Source organism: Rhamphochromis sp. 'chilingali' (genome assembly GCF_963969265.1).
Source record: "Rhamphochromis sp. 'chilingali' genome assembly, chromosome: 2".
Classification (NCBI taxonomy): Eukaryota; Metazoa; Chordata; class Actinopteri; order Cichliformes; family Cichlidae; genus Rhamphochromis; species Rhamphochromis sp. 'chilingali'.
This window is the reverse complement of record NC_137930.1, coordinates 18,888,432-18,911,206: the sequence shown is the minus strand read 5'-3', so window position 1 is coordinate 18,911,206 and position 22,775 is coordinate 18,888,432. Positions and strand designations below refer to the sequence as shown.

At 43.4% G+C, this 22,775-nt stretch overlaps 1 protein-coding gene across 2 annotated transcripts in view; it reads right to left on the bottom strand.

Annotated features, from left to right (window-relative positions):
* The window catches only part of LOC308390708 (uncharacterized protein), a 55,324-nt gene that overhangs the window by 23,118 nt on the left and 9,431 nt on the right, over nucleotides 1–22,775 (bottom strand). The window contains exons 2-3 of one of the 2 annotated variants that reach the window (XM_080872959.1): nucleotides 11,143–14,929; nucleotides 5,614–5,688 (exon numbers count right to left, since the gene is read on the bottom strand). In XM_080872959.1, the coding sequence (XP_080729085.1) occupies nucleotides 5,614–5,688; nucleotides 11,143–14,102 (3,035 nt within the window). In that variant the 5' untranslated portion in view covers nucleotides 14,103–14,929. The remainder of the gene's footprint in view (nucleotides 1–5,613; nucleotides 5,689–11,142; nucleotides 14,930–22,775) is intronic. The other variant, XM_080872960.1, reaches the window with a different exon arrangement.

Below are 22,775 nucleotides of genomic sequence, written 5' to 3'. Positions count from 1 at the left end.
ATTAGTTCACACATCACTGTGTTTCAAGGGGAGCTCTGTTAAATATGTGCACATCGGGGTGCAGACTTTTTTGGGACGAGTGTCTACTGATTTGCATACTGCATGTATAGTGCAATTGTTGATTTGCCTCAGTAAACTGTGCATAGAAACATGTTGGGGTCATGGTTCATTTATCTATTGAAGGGAATCCAGTGCTGTAAGTAGCAATTGTTCCCACTAAACACCTCTCTGATGTTCCTCTCATCCTTCTTTCCTGCTGCTGCTATACCCAATCCAGAGTTGCCAGTTTGCACCACTTCACCTCATCCCCATTTAGGTGTGAAATGTATTTATATTCAAGGCGGGGAGAACGGAGAAGTGGGGGCAGAGCAGAGGAAGTGACACAAGCAATCTGTGGGAAAAGGCGCCTCTTTCTGATGCCTGTAAAATAGCATATTCGTCTGGATAAAAGCAGGACAATGAGAAGCTGTCTTGTAGCTATGGGCCACAGTTAGGAACATGTGGAGAATATTTGAATTGGACTGCTATGCCCTTCTGGGCCAGATGAGAAGGTGATTCAAAGGTGGTGGAAAGAAACGTGAGACCGAGCTGTGAAGTGGCACTCTGGCGATAGGGAAGGAGACAGAAGCATATTACAGAGGCCAAGAGTAGTATGAATGAGGGCTCTATGCAACACAGCCCACAACTCTTAACACTCACTTGAGTTCCTGAAAAGACACTATGAATTTTCTTACTAGGTTCTTCACTTTAGTGTGCTTCTCTTTATTCCCTTGTTCAGCCTTTCACAGCTTGACAGAATCACAAAAAAAGCCACATGCTGTTTAAAAAACAAACAAAAAAAACAAACAATTTGTTCTCTCAATCAATTAATTCTGTCTGAAACTCAGCTTGCATTGTGCTGCATGTTTAATCATGCAAGGCATGCAGAGCTGCTCCATCACAGAAATCCACTGGACAAGCGTCTCTGGCAATCATCCTCCACCCATATCGAGCCAACAAAGAGATGACTCCAAGTCTCCCCCGGCACTATTATTACTTTTTAAAATCTTTTAAAGCCGTTGTGATGAATTCTTGATGTGGATTAATATTTCACTGCACACAAGAGTTAGACATTTGCACAGGGGAAAAAGTAAGAGAAGAAGGGATGGGACACTTGCCAAATTTTTTTTTAAAAAAAAGGAGAAATTGAGATGCATCGAGAGTCATCCGCAATTCATCTCCCACGCCCAGTCTCCAGACTCTCTTATTCTCAGCCGACTCTCTCTGGGGTCTATCACAATCGAGGGACAGCGTGCGAATATCTGTCGTGCAATGTTGTGCCAGTGGAGCTGTGCGTCAGGAAGCGCTGATTCACGGTCGGTGTGTGGTGGGATTGGGGAGCGAAGAACTCTTACTGTAGGCACTGTCACAAAATGTTCATCTCAAATCATCCCGATGGATCAGTCTACGGCCCGATTCTTACGAGACACGCAAAAGAAATCCTCTGTCACCACCGTGCCTGGGCATGCATATGCATATCACTGATGTGAACAGGCACTCATTGACAATTGTTTAAAGAGTCTGACTAAATGAGAGCAATGGAGAGAAAACAATATGAGCGTGGAACAAGGCCACACACAAGATTGGCAACAAACACGAGTGATATCTCCGTGGATAAAAGTCAGCAAAAAGGAAAACAAGAAAGGCAGAAATGCTTCCTCAGCACTCCTTTTTCCCCTCAATTATCTGCTGTTCACTGAAGGCGACGAAGGTTTTGTTTTAAAGAAAGGAAAAAAAGAGCAAACTTTAGTAGACTCATAGTTCAGATGAAAACATATCGTCCACGGAGTCATTAATCCGTCTCAGAGTCGCGGCCCATCAAGCTCCTCCAGCGAAACGCGTGATCGAGCAATAGACAGAGCAGTTGCAGAGATAAAGCAGCAGAGTACAGATCTGATTAGGCTGCTGTCTCCGTACACTCCACGGGGATTAAGCACAACAGCTCCTTGTTAGACCTCCCTACTTCATTTCATACAGCACATTCGCCATTAGCAAAAAGAATAACAGGGAGAGAAGGGGGTGGGGATCACAAACGCATTCACTAATTAACACTCCTGCATGGCCACACAATCGAATTCACATTTTAATATGCAGTTAATGTGCCAGTGGTGCTGGATAAATAACATCAGATACATCATGCATTATTCGTCCTGTAAAATGAGACCTTAAAAAAAAGGCAGAACAAATGAAGTGTTTGTTTATGAACCGTGTTTGGGTACAAAATGCTCAGAATGTTTCTCTCTGTAGCCACTAGAATCTACATTTGCATGCTTAAAGTGTCATTAGCATTTTTATATAAGCTCTGCCGATGTCCTGAGAAACTAGAGAACAAAGCCCTGTGCGCAAACACACAAAGGCATGCTTAAATACACATGTATCATAACAACTTTGTGCTTAACATATTCATGATGTTGTTAGGTGTTTATGTTTTTTTTAAAGAGATGCTTATCATATCCAGCTTGGTGCCTGCATTAAAGTGAGGGTTAGATTTTGTCCTTTTTTTCCTCCAAGGTTTACAATCCCACTCTTACACATATCATTATGTAACATAACTTTTTCCTAGACAATAAGTTGGATGTTTTTTTCTTTTCTTTGTTATTTCTGATTGATTACGCCTCAAACTTCCCTTTGGTAACCAGTAATTAAATTTAAAAATGTCATTGTCCTGGTCACAAAAGCAAAGTCTGAAAAGAATAATATGGATTTTCTCGACCTTTGAGGCAATCAGGAGAAAAAACACTTACTACACAGGATCAAAAGCGTAGTGTAATTGCTGTGTTTGAAAACTGCAGACTCTCTACTAGAATGTATCGTTGCATTAACTCTTTCCACCTGCAAGCTGTAAGCCAAACACTGATGATTATTGTTAATTGGATTTCAGGATCACTCAGGACAAATACTGAACTGAACTGTGTCTTTCAACTCAATTTTGCTCAGCAACACCAGGTATAAGATTTAACTCAAAATCTTTCCTTAAAATTGCAATGGAAGAAAAATCAGATTAAATGTAGATGAAATCTAACACAAAAACATACTATGGTTTCAGCTTGTGTCCATACCAGAAACAGCTGTGTGGCACAGCCAAAAAAAGCACTTTGAGTGCAGTGAATCAAAAATGCAGAAAAGTCCTCTTTTCTGCCGCTGCCCTGCCAGTGCTGGCACCAGCTCTGCCTCTGTGCCTTTTAATAATCTGGTCGCATTTTAGCAGGTTTGAAACCTGAACATTACACTGCATTATGCAGTGGAGGCTGGGGGTCATTACTAGAGGAAGAAAATCATCAGGAGAAAAATCTGCATTTGTGTAGTTTCTTGCCTTAGACCCTCACAGAGCCACTGAGGTCAGTAGTTTGAACTTTGGACCCAAACGACCAAACCATCCATCCATCCATCCATCGCAAACAACCTCTGCTGGCTCCTTTTCGATGTGGCAAGCATGCAGCCACTTTTATCAAAGGCTAAGCACCAGCACCACATGCCTGAGGAACATGTACGAGCTGCCGGCCAACTAACCAAAACAACGGTTTGATTGTAGCGGTATTGACCTGCGAGCTTATCGCGACCCTTTTTATACAAGTACCTATCTGATCCGTGAAAATAAATACTCTTTATTTCGCTTTGAAATGAATCTCGGTCACATCACTCGGCTAAAATTTGTTGCGGCTGACTTGTCAATGACAAATAGTCTTGCACAAAAATTCTGAAATGGAATTCATTTTTCTGAATAAACTCCCATCTCAGCTTTTCAACTAGATTGGCAGAGTGCGGCGTGCTGAGCTGGGCTTTTCTTCGAAGACTAAGATTCCAAGAAGCTTCTTAATTGATGAAATCTGCCTTGTCAGATTTCAGGGCTTTTCCATCACTCACTTTTTCAGGCTACGCTTTATCTTCACCTTCTTCTGTACTGCTGCCAACTTCTCTTTTTCTAAACTCGGCTCTACTTGAGTCGCAGAGAAAAGAGAATCCACCCCCCCCTTTCAAAGCAGGAAAATCCTCTTGTCACACATGGAAAGAAGCATGTCGACTCGGCGGCAGATTGACTGATAAGTCCTCATCTGACCATAAAACCGAGGCTTGCGATGTCATCGGCAGGTCGCAGTATTAAGTCAAATATTTCAGAACTGCTACCCGAGAGAAAAAAAACTGCGAAGAACATCCCAGAGTGATAACTTTTGAATCTCTCTTCTTTTTTTTACTTTAACATTAGGAAGTGTCGCTGCTTCAGACATTCCTGAGGAGTAATGTGGCAATATTTCAAGATGAACCCCTATTTAGCTTCCAACTCAATCACTTTTCTTATAGGCCTCTTCTCCCTCTTTTCATCTTTCATTTTAAATCTCTCTTTTCTCTTAGATCTCTCTGTTTTTTATTTTCTTTTTTGCTTTCTTGTCCTCAACTGTCGCCCCCACTGTCTTTTCCATGTGTTTTGACAGAGGGGCTCTCCACACACACAGTATAAATAAATTACTGAACACAATCAGATTAGGATAATAGTTTGATTGAATCATTTATGTGGTTTACAGTAACTAAGCTTCAGTTATAATGCCATTTGCTTGATAATGGAGTTAAGGTCGAGGATACGTCGCAGCTACAGGAAACACCTTATTAATAAAATAATAAGCAAAATAATAAATAACAAACGAGCGAGTGGGCACGGAATCGAATCACTGGAAGTAATCAGTCTGAGGTGAATGTATGTCACTTTTCGCCGCTCCAGACCACAATTAAAAAGACTGATGATGAATTTTGTCTCCTTAATTGAGTTATTCGTTCGCAGATTTATGAAATAATTTCTTAGCCCCCATCCGAGGTGTTTAAATGAAAGTTTTAATAATCAGAGTACTGCTTTAATCCTGCCATAATCAAATTACATCCACGCATGCAAGCACTCTTGTCACCCCTCCTATTCTATCATGGGTTTCATTTCTCCTCTTGTCTCCTCTCTGAAGGACCCCCTCCCCTCCCCCACAGTTTTTGACATGTACAAGCAGGAGACACGGATTTCAATTTTGTCACAATCCCCACTTTTCTGTTCTTTTTTCACCCTCTCACAAAGTGTGAAATCCTGTTTGTTAATTGACTGATTTTAATTCAAATCTCAGAGCAGAATGATTCTGGAGTCACTCTATGTGTGTGTGAGTGCCTGTGTGTGTCTAAAAGAGAGATGACGAGAGTTGAAAAATGAGAGGAGCAAAAAGGGGAGAGGGAGGGGGAAAAAGTGGTTTGAACACAGGTGCATGACTTAAGTCTGTGTTTCTTGTTTAGCCTATTAATTTAGAGGAGGAGCAGGAGAATGATTGCGATTAATGCAGCTCTTATAAATGCGTTCAGTGATCAAAACTGGCAGCGGTGTTTATGCAACGAGTGGCCATACTCAGAGTGCTTCATATCCGTCCGTGCTGTCACACAGAGCAGAATGGCAATCCTACCAAGCCATAAAACTGAACTTCTGATGTGACTCAAAGTGACAGCGTGATGCACATAACTGTGCACCGACACAAGCTCTGTGCTCTCGGTGCTCACGTGTGATGCAAGCAATAAACAGTCAGATTTCCAAATACGTATACATCCACATACCTGTAGATGATGCACGCGCAGTCCCTGCAGGTCCCACAGTTCTCGATGTCCTGTCCGGTTCTGTAGGAATGTCTTCTGTTGAGAAGCGCAGAGATGACATATCAGGGGAACAAAATAAAAGAGGAATGGTTTTGTGTTTGTGTGAGCCCACAAAGACATATTGAGGTTATCATTTTTCCCTCGCTGAGTCGAATTTTTGGCACACGAAGTCCTGAATATAAACCAATCTCCTCCCTGAAATCACCCCTGATCATTTTTTAATGAACGATACCCCTTCCAACGGGCTCGGTCGGTTACGTAAACCATGAGTCACTATATCACTCCAGGCATAAAATAATGCTTATGAGGTAGAAGTCAAGTCTGCGTGCACAAGGCCGGGGACTGAATTTAAATACTGGAACATGCAAGATGTGTCACTTTATGAGACAGTAGGCTGTTCAGTCACATGTTCAGATGTCTTCAAAGGGCTGGCATTAGTGTTAACACTGTGATTTGGATTACGCTGCTCAGACATCAGTCAAGTCTTTCCATGGATTCACAGACACGCATCCCTTCCTGTGTATCCATGATTTTTCTTTCGCGTCCCCCCCGCAAACATGTACTATTTTGGAATGATAAGGCAGAAGAAATTACTAAGCTGCTTACAATGTAGGAAGCAGATTAATTAAAGACTTGATGAGAATGGCTTTACACTAAAGAGGCATGGAGCATCTGAAACCACTTGATGACAATCTCTCCCGCCTGCTGCATACATGCATGAGGAACAAGGCTTCGCGAAATAGGTGCGCCCAAACTCCCATAAGCCTCCCCGTGGTCTGACATGAGATCAGTTCCTCAGCATATTGAGAGCTGACACTTGCCTGACTGACATGAGACGTCGTAAAAATAACTACAGATGCTCCCCTGCTTTCTGCTGCTGCTCAATCTGGTGTTGCGTTTTCCTCTTTCTGTCGCTCAACCTGCCGTTTTAGCTTTTGCCTTTTTCACTCTGACCAAATTTATATTGTGTTCTGTCCACAGAGCTTTGTATTGACACTGTGTGCAGTAGGGGGATTGGCTATAAATAGAGGAGCTTCATCACAGCAAGGCTTAGGCGCAACAACCATCTATCTGTAATATTCAGAGCACACGATGCTGGAAAGTTATTACTGCTGGGCTGTGGATATTCCCTTTTTGGTGAAGAATAATCTGTCTACAACAACCCACTTGTCTGCTCCGTTCCATGAGAGAAGAGACAGTCTATTAGTGCAAAGCGCTGTTATGTCTGGCTTTGATATCTATCCATCTTTCTAAATTTAATAAAGGCTGAGCGATTGACTGTTAAAAATTAACAGATGGCTTCTCACACTGTGCTTGGAACTGTGCTGCAAGGCTCTGGTAGCCTTGGGTTTACAGTTCCATTAGCCCAAGGGTTGCAGTCATTTCATATTTACAGCTTCAGTTGTGGGATAGCTCCTCTTTTAGCCCAGGGCTTTCACACTACTTTTAAAACCAAACAAGCCCTTTTGAGGCTCTTGATTTAACCCCAGGCAGCAGCACCTTTCACACTACTGGTAACACTACCTTTGGAAACCACCTTGGGCACGTGGTGCCAAAGAACAATGGTGTGATCCGGGGCCATCTTCACTAGTGTGTGAAATTTCTAGAATTAAATTCCAGACTGTGTGATTTTTTTAAAAAGGCCAACAGCCTTTTTTAATAGCAAGCTCAGGAAATGAGCTCTACTTGCGGAACAGTCCAGCAAACTATTAAAATGTGCTGACCCTGCTGTCATGTAAGATTTGCGCATGTATGCTGTCAGGCCAACCAACAGCAGGGGAGCTGAGGGAGGTGAGAATAGAGCCGACGAGTTGAATCTGTTTTTCAATAGATTCGACACCACAGTGTCTGCTCCCACCCCCACAACCTCACCTGCAGTCAGCCTGGAATCCAGAGCCACACCACTGTGCCAGCCTCTCTCGTCACATGTTGCCTCCTGTGAGATTCCTGACACCCCTCCCCCACCCATCACCTTCACTCAATACCAGGTTGAGATGCAAATGAGGAGACTTCACTCAGGCAAGTCTGCTGGACCAGACGGAGTGAGTCCCCTTGTCCTCAAGGCCTGTGCCCCCCAGCTGTGTGGAGTCTTTCATAAACTGTTTATGCTGAGTCTGAGTCTGCAGAGGGTCCCGGTGATGTGGAAGACATCATGCCTCGTCCCTGTACCAAAGACGCCTCGTCCCAGTGGCCCCCAGGATTACAGGCCCGTGGCACTGACCTCCCACATCATGAAGACCCTGGAAAGGCTCATCCTGGACCAGCTGCGACCCATAGTAAGACCACATCTGGATCCCCTTCAGTTCGCTTATCAGCCTCGTCTCGGAACAGAGGACGCCATCATCTACCTGCTCAATCGTGTCTACACCCATCTGGACCAGCCGGCGAGCACTGTGAGGGTCATGTTTTTTGACTTTTCCAGTGCTTTCAACACCATCAGGCCGACCCTCCTGGGTGATAAGTTAGCAGCGATGCAGGTGGATGCTTCTCTGGTGTCCTGGATTGTTGATTACCTGACAGGAAGACCACAATATGTACGTCTCCCACAGTGTGTGTCTGACAAGGTGATTAGCAACACAGGGGCACCACAGGGGACTGTCCTCTCCCCCTTCCTCTTCACCCTCTACACCACAGACTTCAGCCACTGCACAGAGACCTGCCATCTTCAGAAGTTTTCTGATGACTCTGCGGTGGTTGGATGCATCAGCAGGGATGATGAGACAGAGTACCGGGCTGTGGTCGACTCCTTTGTCACGTGGTGTGAGCAGAATCATCTGCAGCTCAACGTGGCAAAGACCAAGGAACTGATCGTGGACTTCAGGAAGACCAGGAAACACTTGACCCCTGTTTCAATCCAGGGGGTCAGTGTTGACATTGTGGAGGACTATAAATACCTTGGAGTACACATTGACAATAAACTGGACTGGGCTAAAAACACCACAGCACTTTACAGGAAGGGCCAGAGTCGTCTCTATTTTTTGAGGCGACTGAGGTCCTTCAACATCTGCCAGAAAATGCTGAGGATTTTCTATGAGTCTGTGGTGGCCAGTGCGATCCTCTATGCTGTTGCATGCTGGGGGAGCAGGCTGAGGGTCGCAGATGCCAACAGACTTAATAAACTGATCCGTAAGGCCAGCAATGTTGTGGGGATGGAGCTGGACTCCCTCAAGGTGGTGTCGGAGAGGCGGATGCTGTCCAAGATAAAGACAATGTTGGATAACACCTCCCACCCACTCCATGACATGTTGGTCAGTCACAGGAGCTCGTTCAGTGAGAGACTGAGATTACCGAAAAGCACCACTGAACGACACAGGAAATCATTCCTGCCTGTGGCCATCTCCCTGTACAACGCATCCACTTAACACACTGTTTGCTGCTACAACTACACATGTTTCTTTTCCAAATATTTATTTATAAGTGACTTATGTATGTATGTATGTATATATATGTATATATTGTACTATTCTTAGTTAGCGTATTGTCTGTCTTGTCTTAATGTTGGTTTAAAATGGAGCACTGTAACAAAAAATAATTTCCCCCAGGGATCAATAAAGTATTCTGATTCTGATTCTGATTGCATATTTTTTGAGTTTGGGCTCAACAAGCTTCGGTTGTTCCCAGTTGCTTTGGCTCAATTCTTCAATAACAGTCCAAACTGTCACACACAATATCTGAAAACCTTCAGCTTTAAATGTATGCACATCAAAGAGAGTATTTCTCTTTGTTATCGTCTGTTATTTAGCATTTGCTAATATCTTTTAGGACATTTAAGCAAATAGCTAACAACCTTGGCATGTCTTTGTAATTAAAAGCAGACTTTTTTGTGTTTGGTGGTGGTCAGAAGGCCCGGTGGCGCCAGTGTTCGGCAGCCTCGCCTCTGTCAGTGCGCCCCAGGGTGGCTGTGGCTACAATGTAGCTTGCCATCACCAGTGTGTGAATGTGTGTGTGAATGGGTGGATGACTGAATGTGTAAAGCGCTTTGGGGTCCTTAGGGACTAGTAAAGCGCTATTATAAATACAGGCCATTTACCATTTTTTAAAAAATAGTTTTGCACTTTATTATGTATGTCATTAAATGCAGAATAGTCCACCAGAAAACCAAAATCTGGTGATCCAGGTGTATGTATATATTTTATAGAGCTTGAGAGCAACAGAGTTACAACAGTTTGTTAACACTGAAGAGCCAACTCATTTTATAGGGCAAGCAGCCTGCCATGAATGTAAGAAGATCCAGGAGAGTGCAGAGGACGGATGCGGCATTCAATGGTTCTTTCTCTTTTACACTGAAAGCGAACACATTAGGTGTGAGGTGGCTGAGAATCTGTGGCCAACAGAGTAACAGGATGTCCAGTGATTCCAGCACTGTTTATTGATGTAGAATACTAGAAAACCGTGTCTTGTTTCCACGCTATGTGCTTAAAGCGATGACAATCTATGTGGTGGTGGTGGTGGTGGTGGTGGTGGTGGTGGTGGGGGGGGGTCTTTGCAATTATGTTTACATTTTACGGTCTGTTTACTGCAATTTACTATGTTGTATGATAATTGCAGGAAATTTTTATTCATCACATTACATGCTAATGTATGTGTACTTTTGCTCTACAAAGTATGCAATAAACACTGCATGATAAATCATCTGAATTCACTTTGATACACAACAGCACTCAGTTATCATCAGGAAAATAATAGAAACACTGTCAATAGAAACATGTAGAACAAAACTTTTTAGGGAAATTAGAAGATGAGGAAATCACTTGTAGAGTTATTTCGACCAAATACCGAAACATTCTGATGACTCTGGTTTACACAGTGTCAAATGAGCTTGTCATTTTTTGGCAGGAGTAACTTATTCATTGAGACAAAAGCCTATTCTGAAAGGTTCGGGTCACGTTACAGTCTTTTGCAGGTTAACTATGGTGTTTTTTCTATGTTTGAGAGAAACTGTAAAATGTCAATTATCAGTTGTTATTGTGGCAAAAAAATACAGCCAGTAGATCATCAACAAATAGGCTTAGTAGTACATTATTGCTTTATAAATCAGATGAACCCAGGTGCATATGAGACTTGTGCTTTCTCTTTGTTTTCTATTACTGTTGATATGAAGTTTATTGTTGACTGGTTGTTTGGTTATGTTATAGTAATCCCCAAAGTCACCAAAGTCTCAAGTGAAGCACTTAAAGATCATAGTTTTAATTTAAACAGACTTGTTCATAATAATCACAATTTAGAAGTCTCAGTTTTCTGTCTTACCAGGGTGAAACGTACACTGGAGAGTTTATGTGTTATTCATGTGGCTTACATAAAAGTCACTTTCTGTCAACCAGTGATCAGAAAGAATGATACTGCACCTCCTGGCTTACTAGTGGGTACAGCAGGGTGCGCGTGATCTGTGGGTGACAACTGATAACAGTCATTTAATTGTCTAATAACATTCAAAGCAGGTTCACTTTTTCATTATGTAAATTGTCTCACTGAAATTAAATATAGCCTCACCCATCTCTCTCAGCTTCCTTCTTCTCAAGGTCTTGAATGACATCCAGCAGGACCTTAATGGTGTTCTGGCTGGTCTCCAGGACCCCCTCCAGGCTGTGAAGTTGAGTCTGCAAGCTACGAATATCATGCAGAGGGCCATTGGGACTCAAGAGCTTTTCTGTCACCCTGGATGGGTCCAATTTACACCTGGCCCCAGACACCAACCCTCCCAGAATTTCCTGGACCTGTCTCAGAGTATCAGCCTGGGTGGCAGTCAGGGGCCCAGCTGTAGGCCGCCCCCCAGAAGCAGAGCAGCCCCTGGATCCAGAGCATCCCTGCTGATTTGGAGGGAGAGCGTGTTGGCTGTTGGGGGTGTTCGGCCTGACGTTGGCTCCTGAGCAGAGCATTTTGTGTAGCGCCCCAAGCTGAGCCTGGGCTGAGCTAAGACAGCTGGGCTTAAAACAGGCCTTGGCAGGAGAGGAGGAGGAGGAGGAGGACTGCTTCTCTCCCTTCATCACAGCAACTGGAGGAGTTTGAGCTCTGTGCTTCAGAGAGCTGGCTCTCTCACAGAGCTTTGGTGAGTCTTTTATATCCTCCTTTTTTTCCTTCTCTCTATCTTTATCTTTGTTGCTGACCTTGCTGTCTGCCCTGAGCATGGGTGTTCGGACTGCAGGACCTGGCGGATCATTTCCCTTTTTTCGTGGTGTGTATGGTGGAGGCGGTGGAGGAGGAGGTGGAAGTCGAATGCCCCTCTTATCCTGAGCATTGTACGGGGTCTGAGAAGGGGGGGTGTACGGTGGTGCAGCACGAAATGTGGAAGAGTACAGAGGAATGGCTTTAGTTGGTGTTGCACATTGTTGAACATTTGCAAGAGTGGACACATAGGTTTTCACAAGCGGAGGCGGAGAAGTGCAAGATTTCAGTTTTGGGACGGGGGAGGAATAAGGGGTTATGCCTGTGCAAGCAGAAGAGGTATTTTGCAAAGTTTGACATGGGATGTTGCAATGAGAGACAGTTTGAATAACTGTGGCATAAGAAGGTGCAGTTGGGTTCAAGTGAGGTGCATGGGGACCAACTGCATGTGTAGTTGTGTAATATGATATGGATGTGCAAGATATGGCAGTTTGAGTAACAAATGTACAGGGAGTTACATTTGATGAAGGTGTAGCATTTGATGCTGCTGATGGTGGTTGATGTATTACATTTGGGGCAGGGGTTGGCTGTTTGGTGGGATCAGCAGGAGTTACAATGGGTGTTATAGTTGGGGTAGAGGTGGAGTGGGTTAACTGAGGGAATGACACCACGTTTGACATAAGGGGGGTGCAGTTTTGGGTGGGGCATGGCGATGCAGCTGAAGAAGCACTGGAGCAGACTGCGGCTGTGCTGGGTGTTGTTGGTGGGGACACAACAGTGTAATAGGGGACTGGGAGTTGGGTAACAGTAGGTACAGAAGTGGCGCAAGGAATGGAAAGTGCTTTGGGAGGAGGTGGGGCTGTGGAAGCTAACTTGGCTGGAGAAGTACAAGGTAGCTTTGTGCAGTGCTCAGGAGTTTGTATTGGTGCACTTGTAGGTGGGGGAGATGTACAATAAGGCACAGTAGTTGTTTGGGTAGTAGGAGGGTCTGGAGTCACTGTTGGGGATATAGGCTTGCACAGAATTTGCACTGAGCTGGGTGATGGTATTAAAGGTGGGGAAGCAAACGGGCTTTTAGTTTGTGTCTGTGTAGTGGAAAGTTTACGATCAGGAGAAGAGTGACTGGGAGAGCTTGTTTGTATTTGAGCGGTACACTGTTGAGCATTCAGAGGTAGGGTTGGATTGGTACTGGTGGTCTGAATTTGGGTTGTGCATTGTTCCTCACTTGAAGGTGGAGAATGGTGATTTTCAGTTTGACTCTGGGCGGTGCTGTACCTTGAACTTAAAGGAGGGGGTGGGCTCTCAGTCTGAACTTGAGTGGTACAGAGTTTGGTATTTGAAGGGGGTGGGGATGGACGGGGACTTTCAGTCTGTGTGGGAGTGGTGCAGTAGTGCACTTCCTTTCCAGGATCACTCGTTGTCCTATTTAGACGCTTTCTCCTCCTGATCGCTGAGGGAGTAATGCTTCCCTGACGTTTGGGGCCATCTCGGCAGGATACAGAGGAACAGTGGTATGGCTCAGCATTTTGAAGGACTAAAGGGGGGCAGCTGTGCCTTGAGGGTTTTACAGCAGACTTAATTTCGGTTCTTGATACTTTAGACCTTCGTTCCACCACAGTTCGCTCCCCTGGGCCAGGAGGGCCGTTCTGATCTTTGGACGCAGGTAACAACACATGGTTGTGAGTAAGGAACTCGTCTTGAGAGTCATGTTCGTCATCCCCATCCACCCCAACTGAGTCCCCAAGGCTGTGGCTACGAGTGTGGGAGGAAGGGAGAGATTGGGGCTTTTTCAGGCATGGGGAGGTCTGAATGGCTGTGCTGGTGCTTGTACTCGGCCTGCGTGTCATTGGCAAGGTTAGGGAGTTAGCCTGCGGTGGTGCCCAGGTTCGACGTGTAGGACCAGGTGTCAATGGATGAGGAGGCGCTCGAGCTAAAAAGGCAGCCACCACCTCTATAGTGCTCGCCATGTCACCACGCACAGCCCCAACCACAGAGGTTTGGCCAGGTAGATCCTTGGTCTGTGGCCTGTCCCTGTCAGTCCATGGCAGGGGGGACCTGCTGCTGTGTTTGCGAAGAGGATGTGGACTGTCACAGTCTTTGACAGGCTTCTGATGGCTATTGTTTTCCCCTGTTCCACTATTGCCACTGCTGCTGCTACCATCCTCCAGGTCTTTGAAGCGGACCTGGTGGGTGCGGTTGCGGCGCCGCTTGAGGCGACTTTCGATATCGGGGGAGTCTCGATTGAGAAGCACAGAGCGCACGGTCATTGTCCCAGGTAACTTGTCTGCCAAGCTGCTCTTGCCATTGGTCTGGCCTGTGAGCAAGTGGTCAGGCTCTTTGCTCACCATTTCTCCAGCCTCTGTCGCTCCCACAACATCCACACACTGTGAAGGCAGGTTGCTGTTGTGGAGAATCTCTTGTGTTAGTGTGTCAACAAGGAAAGCGATCGCTCCATCACTATATATTCAGTGTAACAGTGAGAGATCTATACGATTGACTGACTACGTTTCACTTTCATCCCAGAAAATACTGTAGATGTAGCAGTCTCTATACAGTATTGCATTTAGCTGCTCAGCTCATCTGTACACCAAGGACTTCCTTTGCAAATAAGATTGTCCTCAAGAAAAGATGGATTACCATTTTCCCAATTCAAGGTATAGTATAGATATCTGTGAGAAAACTTGTCTTAAACTTCCCTTTAAAATCTTATATAAAAATAAATATATGCAGCATCAAATATTCTTTAAAATGTCCATGCTGTTTCATGTCTTCTGAAGTTGTACATGTATTTTTTTGCCTCTTATTCACATTTCTCTTTAACGTTCCAGCAAGAAGAACTCTTGCAGAGGCCAGGGAGGTTACCTGCAGATAAGTGGAGAGGAAGGGAATGCAGCCTATCCTTTGTCTGTCCATCACATTGGCTGGTCTACTTGGCAGCCTGTCCTTCTCCACCTGCTTTGTCCCCTGGGCCCTCAGGAGATTGGATGGCCAAAGTACGGGATTGGCTTGACTGCGTTCCCATAATGATCTGGTCTTTTTAAACTTTTTTTTTGGTCTCTTCTGCTTCCTTTTTTAAATTTTTTTTTATCACTTTCTTTTTCTCTCTCTGCTTCTTTCTTTTCTCAGCTCTTCTCTCCGTGACTCATTCTCTCATGGTCGAAGGCAGCATGAGTTCCTAAAGAGAGGAGAAAGATAAAGAGAGAGACGAATAAGAGACTGTAATTGTTTCCATATTATTGTGCTTCAGTTTCCATCGAAACACAATGTGCTCGTTCCTCCCGATAATGAAGAAGATGTAAGATAGGCAGCTATTTTGAAATGCATGAGAGCGGGGGTCAACACAGAATGGGAAAAGGAGACATGAATTCAGAAAAAGTGCTGAAAGGATGGAGGTTGGAAAAGAGAGAGAAAAAAAGGCTCGGTGTATCATCAGCAGTGGAGAAATGTAAACTGAAAACAAGTGAAAAGAGATTGTAATTAAGGCCTATTCACACTGGCCAAGGGGGGTGTATAATGTTTCATTCCTTTTTTACGCTCTTTCCTCTCAGTATTGTTAAAAGTAGCCGTGTTTTAGTGACAGCAATAATTTTTGCATTGAGTATCACTTCTGCTCATGGGCACACAGTACGACTGTTGTCGTATTCCTTGGATTTCTCTTTTTCCTCCATGTTTTACAGTCTGTTGCCCTGTTATCAGTTCTTGATGATCTGCCATGGTGACATCCTCTCTGATTCATCTGGTCATTTTGTGACAGTCTGTCCACCATGCTGCAGTTAGTAGTATGTTCTCGTCACCCCGATTCCGTGCTCTGTTTTTGACGATCTATGGCCTTGATACATGCAGTATATATCACTTCATTTCCTGTCTGCGAAACAGGCAGCCGGGCGTGATGCTGTCATTTGCCTTACACGATCTATGGATCTGTTCCTCGTTATCTCCCCGTGATAGCCTCTGACACTGACAGGCTCGGGCTAATTCTGTTGTGCGAGTGTGACTGGCTGTTACTCTGTTCCCCTCACCCCACCCACCCTCCCATCTTCTGTGGGAGGGGTAATTAGTGACTCCTTCACAGCTCCCAGGTTATTTAGGGAGAGAGATACCCGAGGGGCTGCCACTTTTATTTACATCCACTGTTTTCCTCGCTTTCCTCTCTTTTCTTTCCACTGAAGAGGAGGATCTTTGGCACAACTGCCCCCACCCTCCTCCCTCCCTCCCTCCCTCCCTCCCGTCAACCTCTTTAAAAACATGGTTATTTGGATTAATCATGATTAAAGTCACAGCAGATAGAGCCTTGAGGGGAAATATCAACCATGCACACTGTGATATATTAATGGATTTAGAAACAAACCGCGGGATTCCTTCTCATTTTACTTTCTTATCGCCGCCATGTATACAGATGAGCCGCTTAACTATGAATCACCCGGAAAAAACAAATGACTCTGAGTTGAGGCACACATTTTTTCAAATGCGGGCGTGGGTGATGGTGCACTACGGAGGCTCAAGAACACAAGCTACGGTTCATCTATAGCATAGAAACTTCTGTTCATTTGACCTTGATGGTGATTTCTCCTTTCCTCACTTCTCCCTGGATAAATTAGTGGTTCCACCCTTCCTGTGTTTTTCATTAATATCCAATTTCACTCCGGTCGATGGTCTACCCATTTCTTGTACGAAGCAGCCTTTCAACCTTCACCCTGACAGATTTCCCTCTACGTATCATAGGGCCATTACCCTTACTCATTCTGGACGTGTCACCCTGAGCACACCTTCCTTTCATCTTTCTCCCATCTGGCCGTTCTCCTTTTTTTACCCACTCTCAGCTCTATCTTTCTATCTTTATTTCCCAATCTACCGAATGCTTTGCAGCAATCTCTTCTGCTGCCTCTTTTTGTCTAGTGCTTTCCACAGTTCATCCCCCTCACTCTGCAAACTACCCTCGGATCAAAATTTACGCTGACAGTTTAATGAATCCCCCTCTTAATGCTGCATGGGCTTACCGCTAGGGCTGAGGGCAGCTCTTTTGCACATGTGACATTTCCATGTTGAGCTTTATTGGCAGACAAGAGATAAATCACCAGGGAAGAGGTGGAAGGTGTGCAGTGGCATAATCCTAGCAAGGGTCGTAACTCTTAGCAGTTATTGTTTAGGATGTACCATAGTCTCTTTGCAAAGGTTTTGCTCCTATTCTCTTTCCTGTGTGTGTGTGTGTGTGTGTGTGTGTGTGTGTGTGTGTGTGTGTGTGTGTGTGTGTGTGTGTGTGTGTGCGCGCATCATGAAAATGCTAAGGTCACATCTGATCATCCCGTGCTAAGCTGTTGTGACTCTTAGAAACGCATCTGAACATTCAAAATAGAAGAAGTCAAGATTGGTTCCACAGATATAATAACATTCTGATGATTTCAAGGATACCGAGAACTGTATCCATGCCAGTAGCACACTTTTGGGTCCAACTATGCAGAGGGGATGGGAGGTGTCATGGATTGGATTGTTATGTAAAGACATGTCAGATCAGATTGTCTAGGCACGCTTAAAATTTGTCAGAGAGGACTGCGATGAAGAGGAGGCAGAAAGAGGAAGAGGAAGGAGAGGAGGTAGACATGCTGGGATATATTTAGAGATGCTATGAGACACATAGCAAAGCAAGAGGAGTAGGAATTGGAATAAGTAGGAGGGAGGAAGAGGCGGAGGGAGACAGACAGGCAGAGGGGGGGCAAAAGCAGGAGGAAGCAACCCCTGGCAGCAGAGGAAATGTCATGGTTAGGGTTCAGTGAAGTGGTAAATCAGGAGCATCAGCGTGTCAGGGCATTTAAGGGAGAAGTGGAGAGGAACTAAGAAAAGCTATATGATCAGCTATCGGTCCTGTAAGCACACGGAGGTTAAGAGTTATACCTGTGCTTTGTCACAGAAATTTACACCACGGTCGGCTCAGAGACGAGATGCAAAATGCATAAGCCGTTTTGGTGTTTGTGTTCTTGTCCAAAGAGATTTCCAATTCAAGAGCAGCTCCTTGGGAGTTGCCTGCAGATGACTACTTTGTTAGGTAAGCACTGAGTGTAGTACAGCTCAGCAATCTCACAAACAAAGGGATGTTCAGTTTTATCTAATACAATAAAACCAGCAAGTGCATTTAAAAATGCAAATAAAAGGCTTTTGCATGCACGCGCAAATCAACAGCCTAGAATTATATATAGGTTTAACATATTATTATTATTAGAAGCAAGGGAGTATATGAAGTAAAGCAAGTAAAAGTATTGTCCTCGGTGCTGGTACTTAAATTAGAAAACGGTACTACTGCTGTAGCTGCCTCTCACCGCTGAAAGTCTTGAGCCAGATTATGCTTAACAGCAAATTAAATTAAACAAACACAAATTAAATTATGATTCTTAATTCATTAGATACCCAACGCAACACGGCGAACACAGCCATTGTCATTCCTGTCAGACACTTGTGTAATAGCGTCTAAATGTAAATGCTGGTTTGTTTGATTATGACTATGTAGGCTACTGGCATTCCAATTTGACCAGCTTCAATCTTGGCAAGCTGTTTTTCAGCAAGCTCTAGCTGCAAAGGAAGTTTTATATAATCAAGCAGTATAAAATAAAGCTATTGCCCAAGTGGTAACCACCGTGGCTGAGAATGAAAGAAGTTTAGCCTCTGGATGTTAACCGCCATGCATTAAAAAGATGGTCTTGTGCAGTTTACTGGTGCTGATGGCTGCATGTGTCTCTTGTTCAACGAATCTCTAACGAAACTATCATAAAATTACATTATTTCCAATGACCTGTAGGGGGAGACTCCTCCGGCTGCAACTTGATTTATGAACTCAGCAGGCACTTTCCTAAATAGTTTACAGTTTAAATGACTAGTGGAAAAGCTTTCTTAGTATAGTAAGGTGCTCATTTGATAAACTACAGTGAAATTTAAAGTTTAATGAGAAAGCAGACCCTGTTATATCATCTATTTATATGATCACTACCATATAAGCTAATGGTGCTTTTGGCTTGCTGGTCTGATTGACCTCTTATTCACGACATCTAATCCCAAAACCTGGACGACCATGGTTAAAATGTCAAATTTAAAGTTTCAGAATGTTAGGACGAAAACCTGGTAGCTAGCATTTCAGTCCAACAAACACACCCTTCTTTTCCCTCCAGTTTATTCTAATTGTGAGCATTCGTTACTGTACTGAAGAAGGCTTAAACTAAGCAACTCCACCAATAAGGTTTTGTGCTTGGCTTGGTTTGTTTTTCAGAATGATCAGTCTAAAGAAAGTCATGGACAGATCTGCACAAACAATTATTTATCTCTGGGCAAAAAGTTCCCACTATATCGTCACAAAAAACATTAGACTGATGGAAGAGAAAATGGGTAATGCTGTCTTGATCTTCGAGACAATACTTAAAACTAGCCTAGATGGAGCTAGCCTTTTGGATGCAGAGACTGGAAATTTTCCACTTCATCAGGAGTATGCAGTCTTTGATTGTTCTTGTTGCAAAGTGTTTAATGAAAGTCACAAATCAGATGATTTATAATATAGTTATTTTCATATAGGTTTCTATACAATCTCACTGCTTGTTTGTAACCAGAGGAGTCTCCCCCTGCTGGTCATTATAACAAATTAAAGACACTTTTTGCATTGCCTCTGCTTTTCAGACCCGAAGGCCAAGCTGTGCTTACTACATGCTTCTGCTGTTCCCAAGCGACAAGAAAACAATCATTATTCACCTCACAGTGTTTGGCATAACCATGAGATTCTGGCCTGGTAATACCGTTAGCCCCCCCATCACCACCACCACACACACATACACACACGTCTTAATTTGGAAAAGCAGGTTTGTTTTGAAGCAGTAAGTCTTTGAATTTGTGTCATAAATGGAACATTTTTGAGTTTCAGTGCAGAACACTCTTAAAATTGTATTTAATAACAGATCTGTACCACAGTGATTTAAAGTGCTTTATTGCGATGCTCTGCACACCTCAGGTGGCAAATACTTTCGCTTCTCCTGACGCCTTCATGACTTTAAAAAGTCATTCAAACATGCATAATATGTTATCTCGCAAAGTTTCTCACCAGCTTCTTACTAAAGAGGACACTCTACTTGTTCCAGCTTTCTTCAAGGATGGCTGGATTACCTCTATCTTTCCGAGCGCGAGTGCCAGAAATGATTTGTTCCATCTGTCCTCTTTTAACCAAAATCCTCTGCCTAATATGAAATCCCTATATGTAGGCCAGTGGATGGTGATAAGCATACTTAGCCAACTGTGAGCAAATTTGAGAATGTTTGGGTGTCTGTGAAAGAAAGCCAGAGTAAACATTGTTCTTCCTTGTGCTCATTCTGCAAGCCCAATTGTCTTGCTTCGCTGGCTGCTTCAGTTTGTTTCTTCTACTGTTCACGTCTCCTCGCCACTCTGTGCCACAGATTTCCAAGGTTCCCAAGGTCTCTGTGTGAATTCAGCAACATGTAACACTTCTGGAGTCGTTACAGTATACTAGGACCAGTTAGGTTCGACTACTAGAGCAGTAATGAGCGTAGCATGTAATAAAGACCACAGACCAGTAAATACGTTTAAATTGCCGGCTTATTATTTTGTGAAGACAGAGAATAGACAGTTATAGACACATTACATAAAACATTCAACATCACACATTTAAGGAAAACAAGATGTTTTCTTTCCCCTTCTTAGTTCAGTATGTTCTGTTAGTTCATCCTATTTATCTCAAAACCTTTTATTTGGCTTTAGAAGGATGTTATTCTCAACCTAGGTTATTGTTTTATTTATTTCAAGTTCTAAGTTCAAGTTTATCCTTTGATCTATTTGCATTAACACTGTGTTATTTTAAATCAAGTTCAGTTCTTTAGGCCCAAGATTTAATTTAATCTTGGTCTAGGTTCACCTTTAAATTCTCAACCAGTTCTTATTTTGTTTTAACCCAACAAAATTATTTACACTTCCATTAACACCATTACAGCATTAAAATGTAAGGTTGACCAAAATAAATTACAAAAATAAATAAATAAATGTAAAACTGAAAACAATTCAGCAAAAGGCTGAATAAATCCCTTAAACAAACAAAAGAAAGTTTTCTTTGTGTCCTTTAACTATTAATCCTGGAATTGCTCCGAATGATTATCCAGTGCTTTGAAAAGTCCGCTGTTCTTTTGCAGAGGTGTATGGATTAATCCTACCAGTTTTATCAGCGAAAGAGCTCAACGTCCAGCAGGGGGCGTTTTCCTTTTTCCTGCTCGGTACAGTTCAATGGGTCCGTGGGCGGCTCGCCATCTTGTTTCTCGCTCAGCGGATCAAACTCCGATTCTAGCTCAGCATTTCCCGATCCAAACCTTAATGGCCTACCATAACAACAAAATAAAGTGCATAAACATTCGAAAATAACACACGGGTAGCCCTTAAATAACAGTAAAAGTCCGTTTTTTCTAGCTTATTTAGCCGTAAATGAGGTGATGCCAATATGGCGCGCTGAAACACCGTCAAAGGCCTTTGAACTGCAGCCTGTGTGTCGTTTAAGCACGAATCCACCGTTTTTAACATAAAACAACATAAATCTGCTACCTTGGCTCTCCATTTGCATGAAATGAGCAATATAATACAACAAAAATTTCTTGCATGAAATAAAAGACAATTTCTGAACTCACCAAGTCCCGTTCGGTTATGTTCACAACGTCACCAAGGCAAGGACAGGTCGGAAAAACAAAAATACATTCTCCAGAGTACAAAAATGGCTTTAAGTAGATTTTTGGCTTATTTTTTACCATTTTTTCACTCATTTAAGCAGCAGCTCTGCAAGGACTGTCTGCATTTCTCCCTCTCGAGCATCAAAAAGAAGGAACAACCCGATTGGGTGTGGCTAATCACAGGAGTCACGCTGCAGCGTGCCCTTTCACAATAAGAGTCTCAACACATATTTTAGCCATTTTACCTGAATTAACATAAAACACCATGAATTAGCAAGTTCTGTACCCTTTTAACATGTTTTTAAACACAAATGAAATCCTATACCATGAATTATATCATTGCTGATGTTTTTAATGAATTTTCTAACCATTATGATCTATTTATTGACTATTTATCACCTGTAATATATTTCTTATGACTGTTTTTACTAACAGGCTTTTATTTGTTGTTAGCTATGTTAACCAGGGTTACACCCTCCCCTCTTAAATGTATGCAAGTCCCTTTGCATAATGCATACTCAGACTACCTGGATATCATGGATTTCAATAGAGCCTGTGACAGCTTCACTTAAGCTTTGGAACAAAGACTGAACTATGCCAACAAGAGGGTTGCCTAATTGAGGGTATGTTAAGTGCTTGGGCTTTGTTCTCTCTCGGGATGATCTTCTGACTGATTGCTCTGCTTCGGGGTCATTTCTTTCAGTTTCATTGTTTACAGGTTCAGTTTCATTCACGTGAGTTTGAGTTGCTTCCTCATCATTAGTTTTCGTTGAATCCGATGCATTGTCCTTTTCATTTGGTGGAGTTATTTGAGCTCCTTCCTTTGCAGGTTCAGGCAAGTTTTCCATTTCAGGTGGTTTCTCCATTTCAGGTATTTTGTCATTTTCAGGTAAGTTTTCCATATCCGGTAGGTTTCCACAATCAGGTAAATTTACAGTTTCCGTCATGTCCATGTGCTCTTGAGCAATATCAGGCACTGTCACATCTTCTGAGACTTGAGAATTGTCTGATTTGGGTTGCTCATTAGCATGGTTTGACTTAGCCTTGGGAGGAAAAACTACCTCGTATTCCTCAATCGACCTTGAGATCTCCTTGGGAGGAAGTGGAGGGTAATACAGAGGGTAGTTATCCTCCTCAGAGTGGTATTCAAGTTCAGGTTCATCAGGATCAGTTGTTGGGTGTTGACGTGTTCTTGGCCGATGAGGCTTTACTTGGACTGCTGGAGGATTTTCAGGGGCAGTTGGCAAAAACCCACAAGGTAACAAAAGGTCTCTGTGGAGAGTTCTAGTGGAACCTTGGTGATGCTCGGGTTTGACTGTGTATACTGGG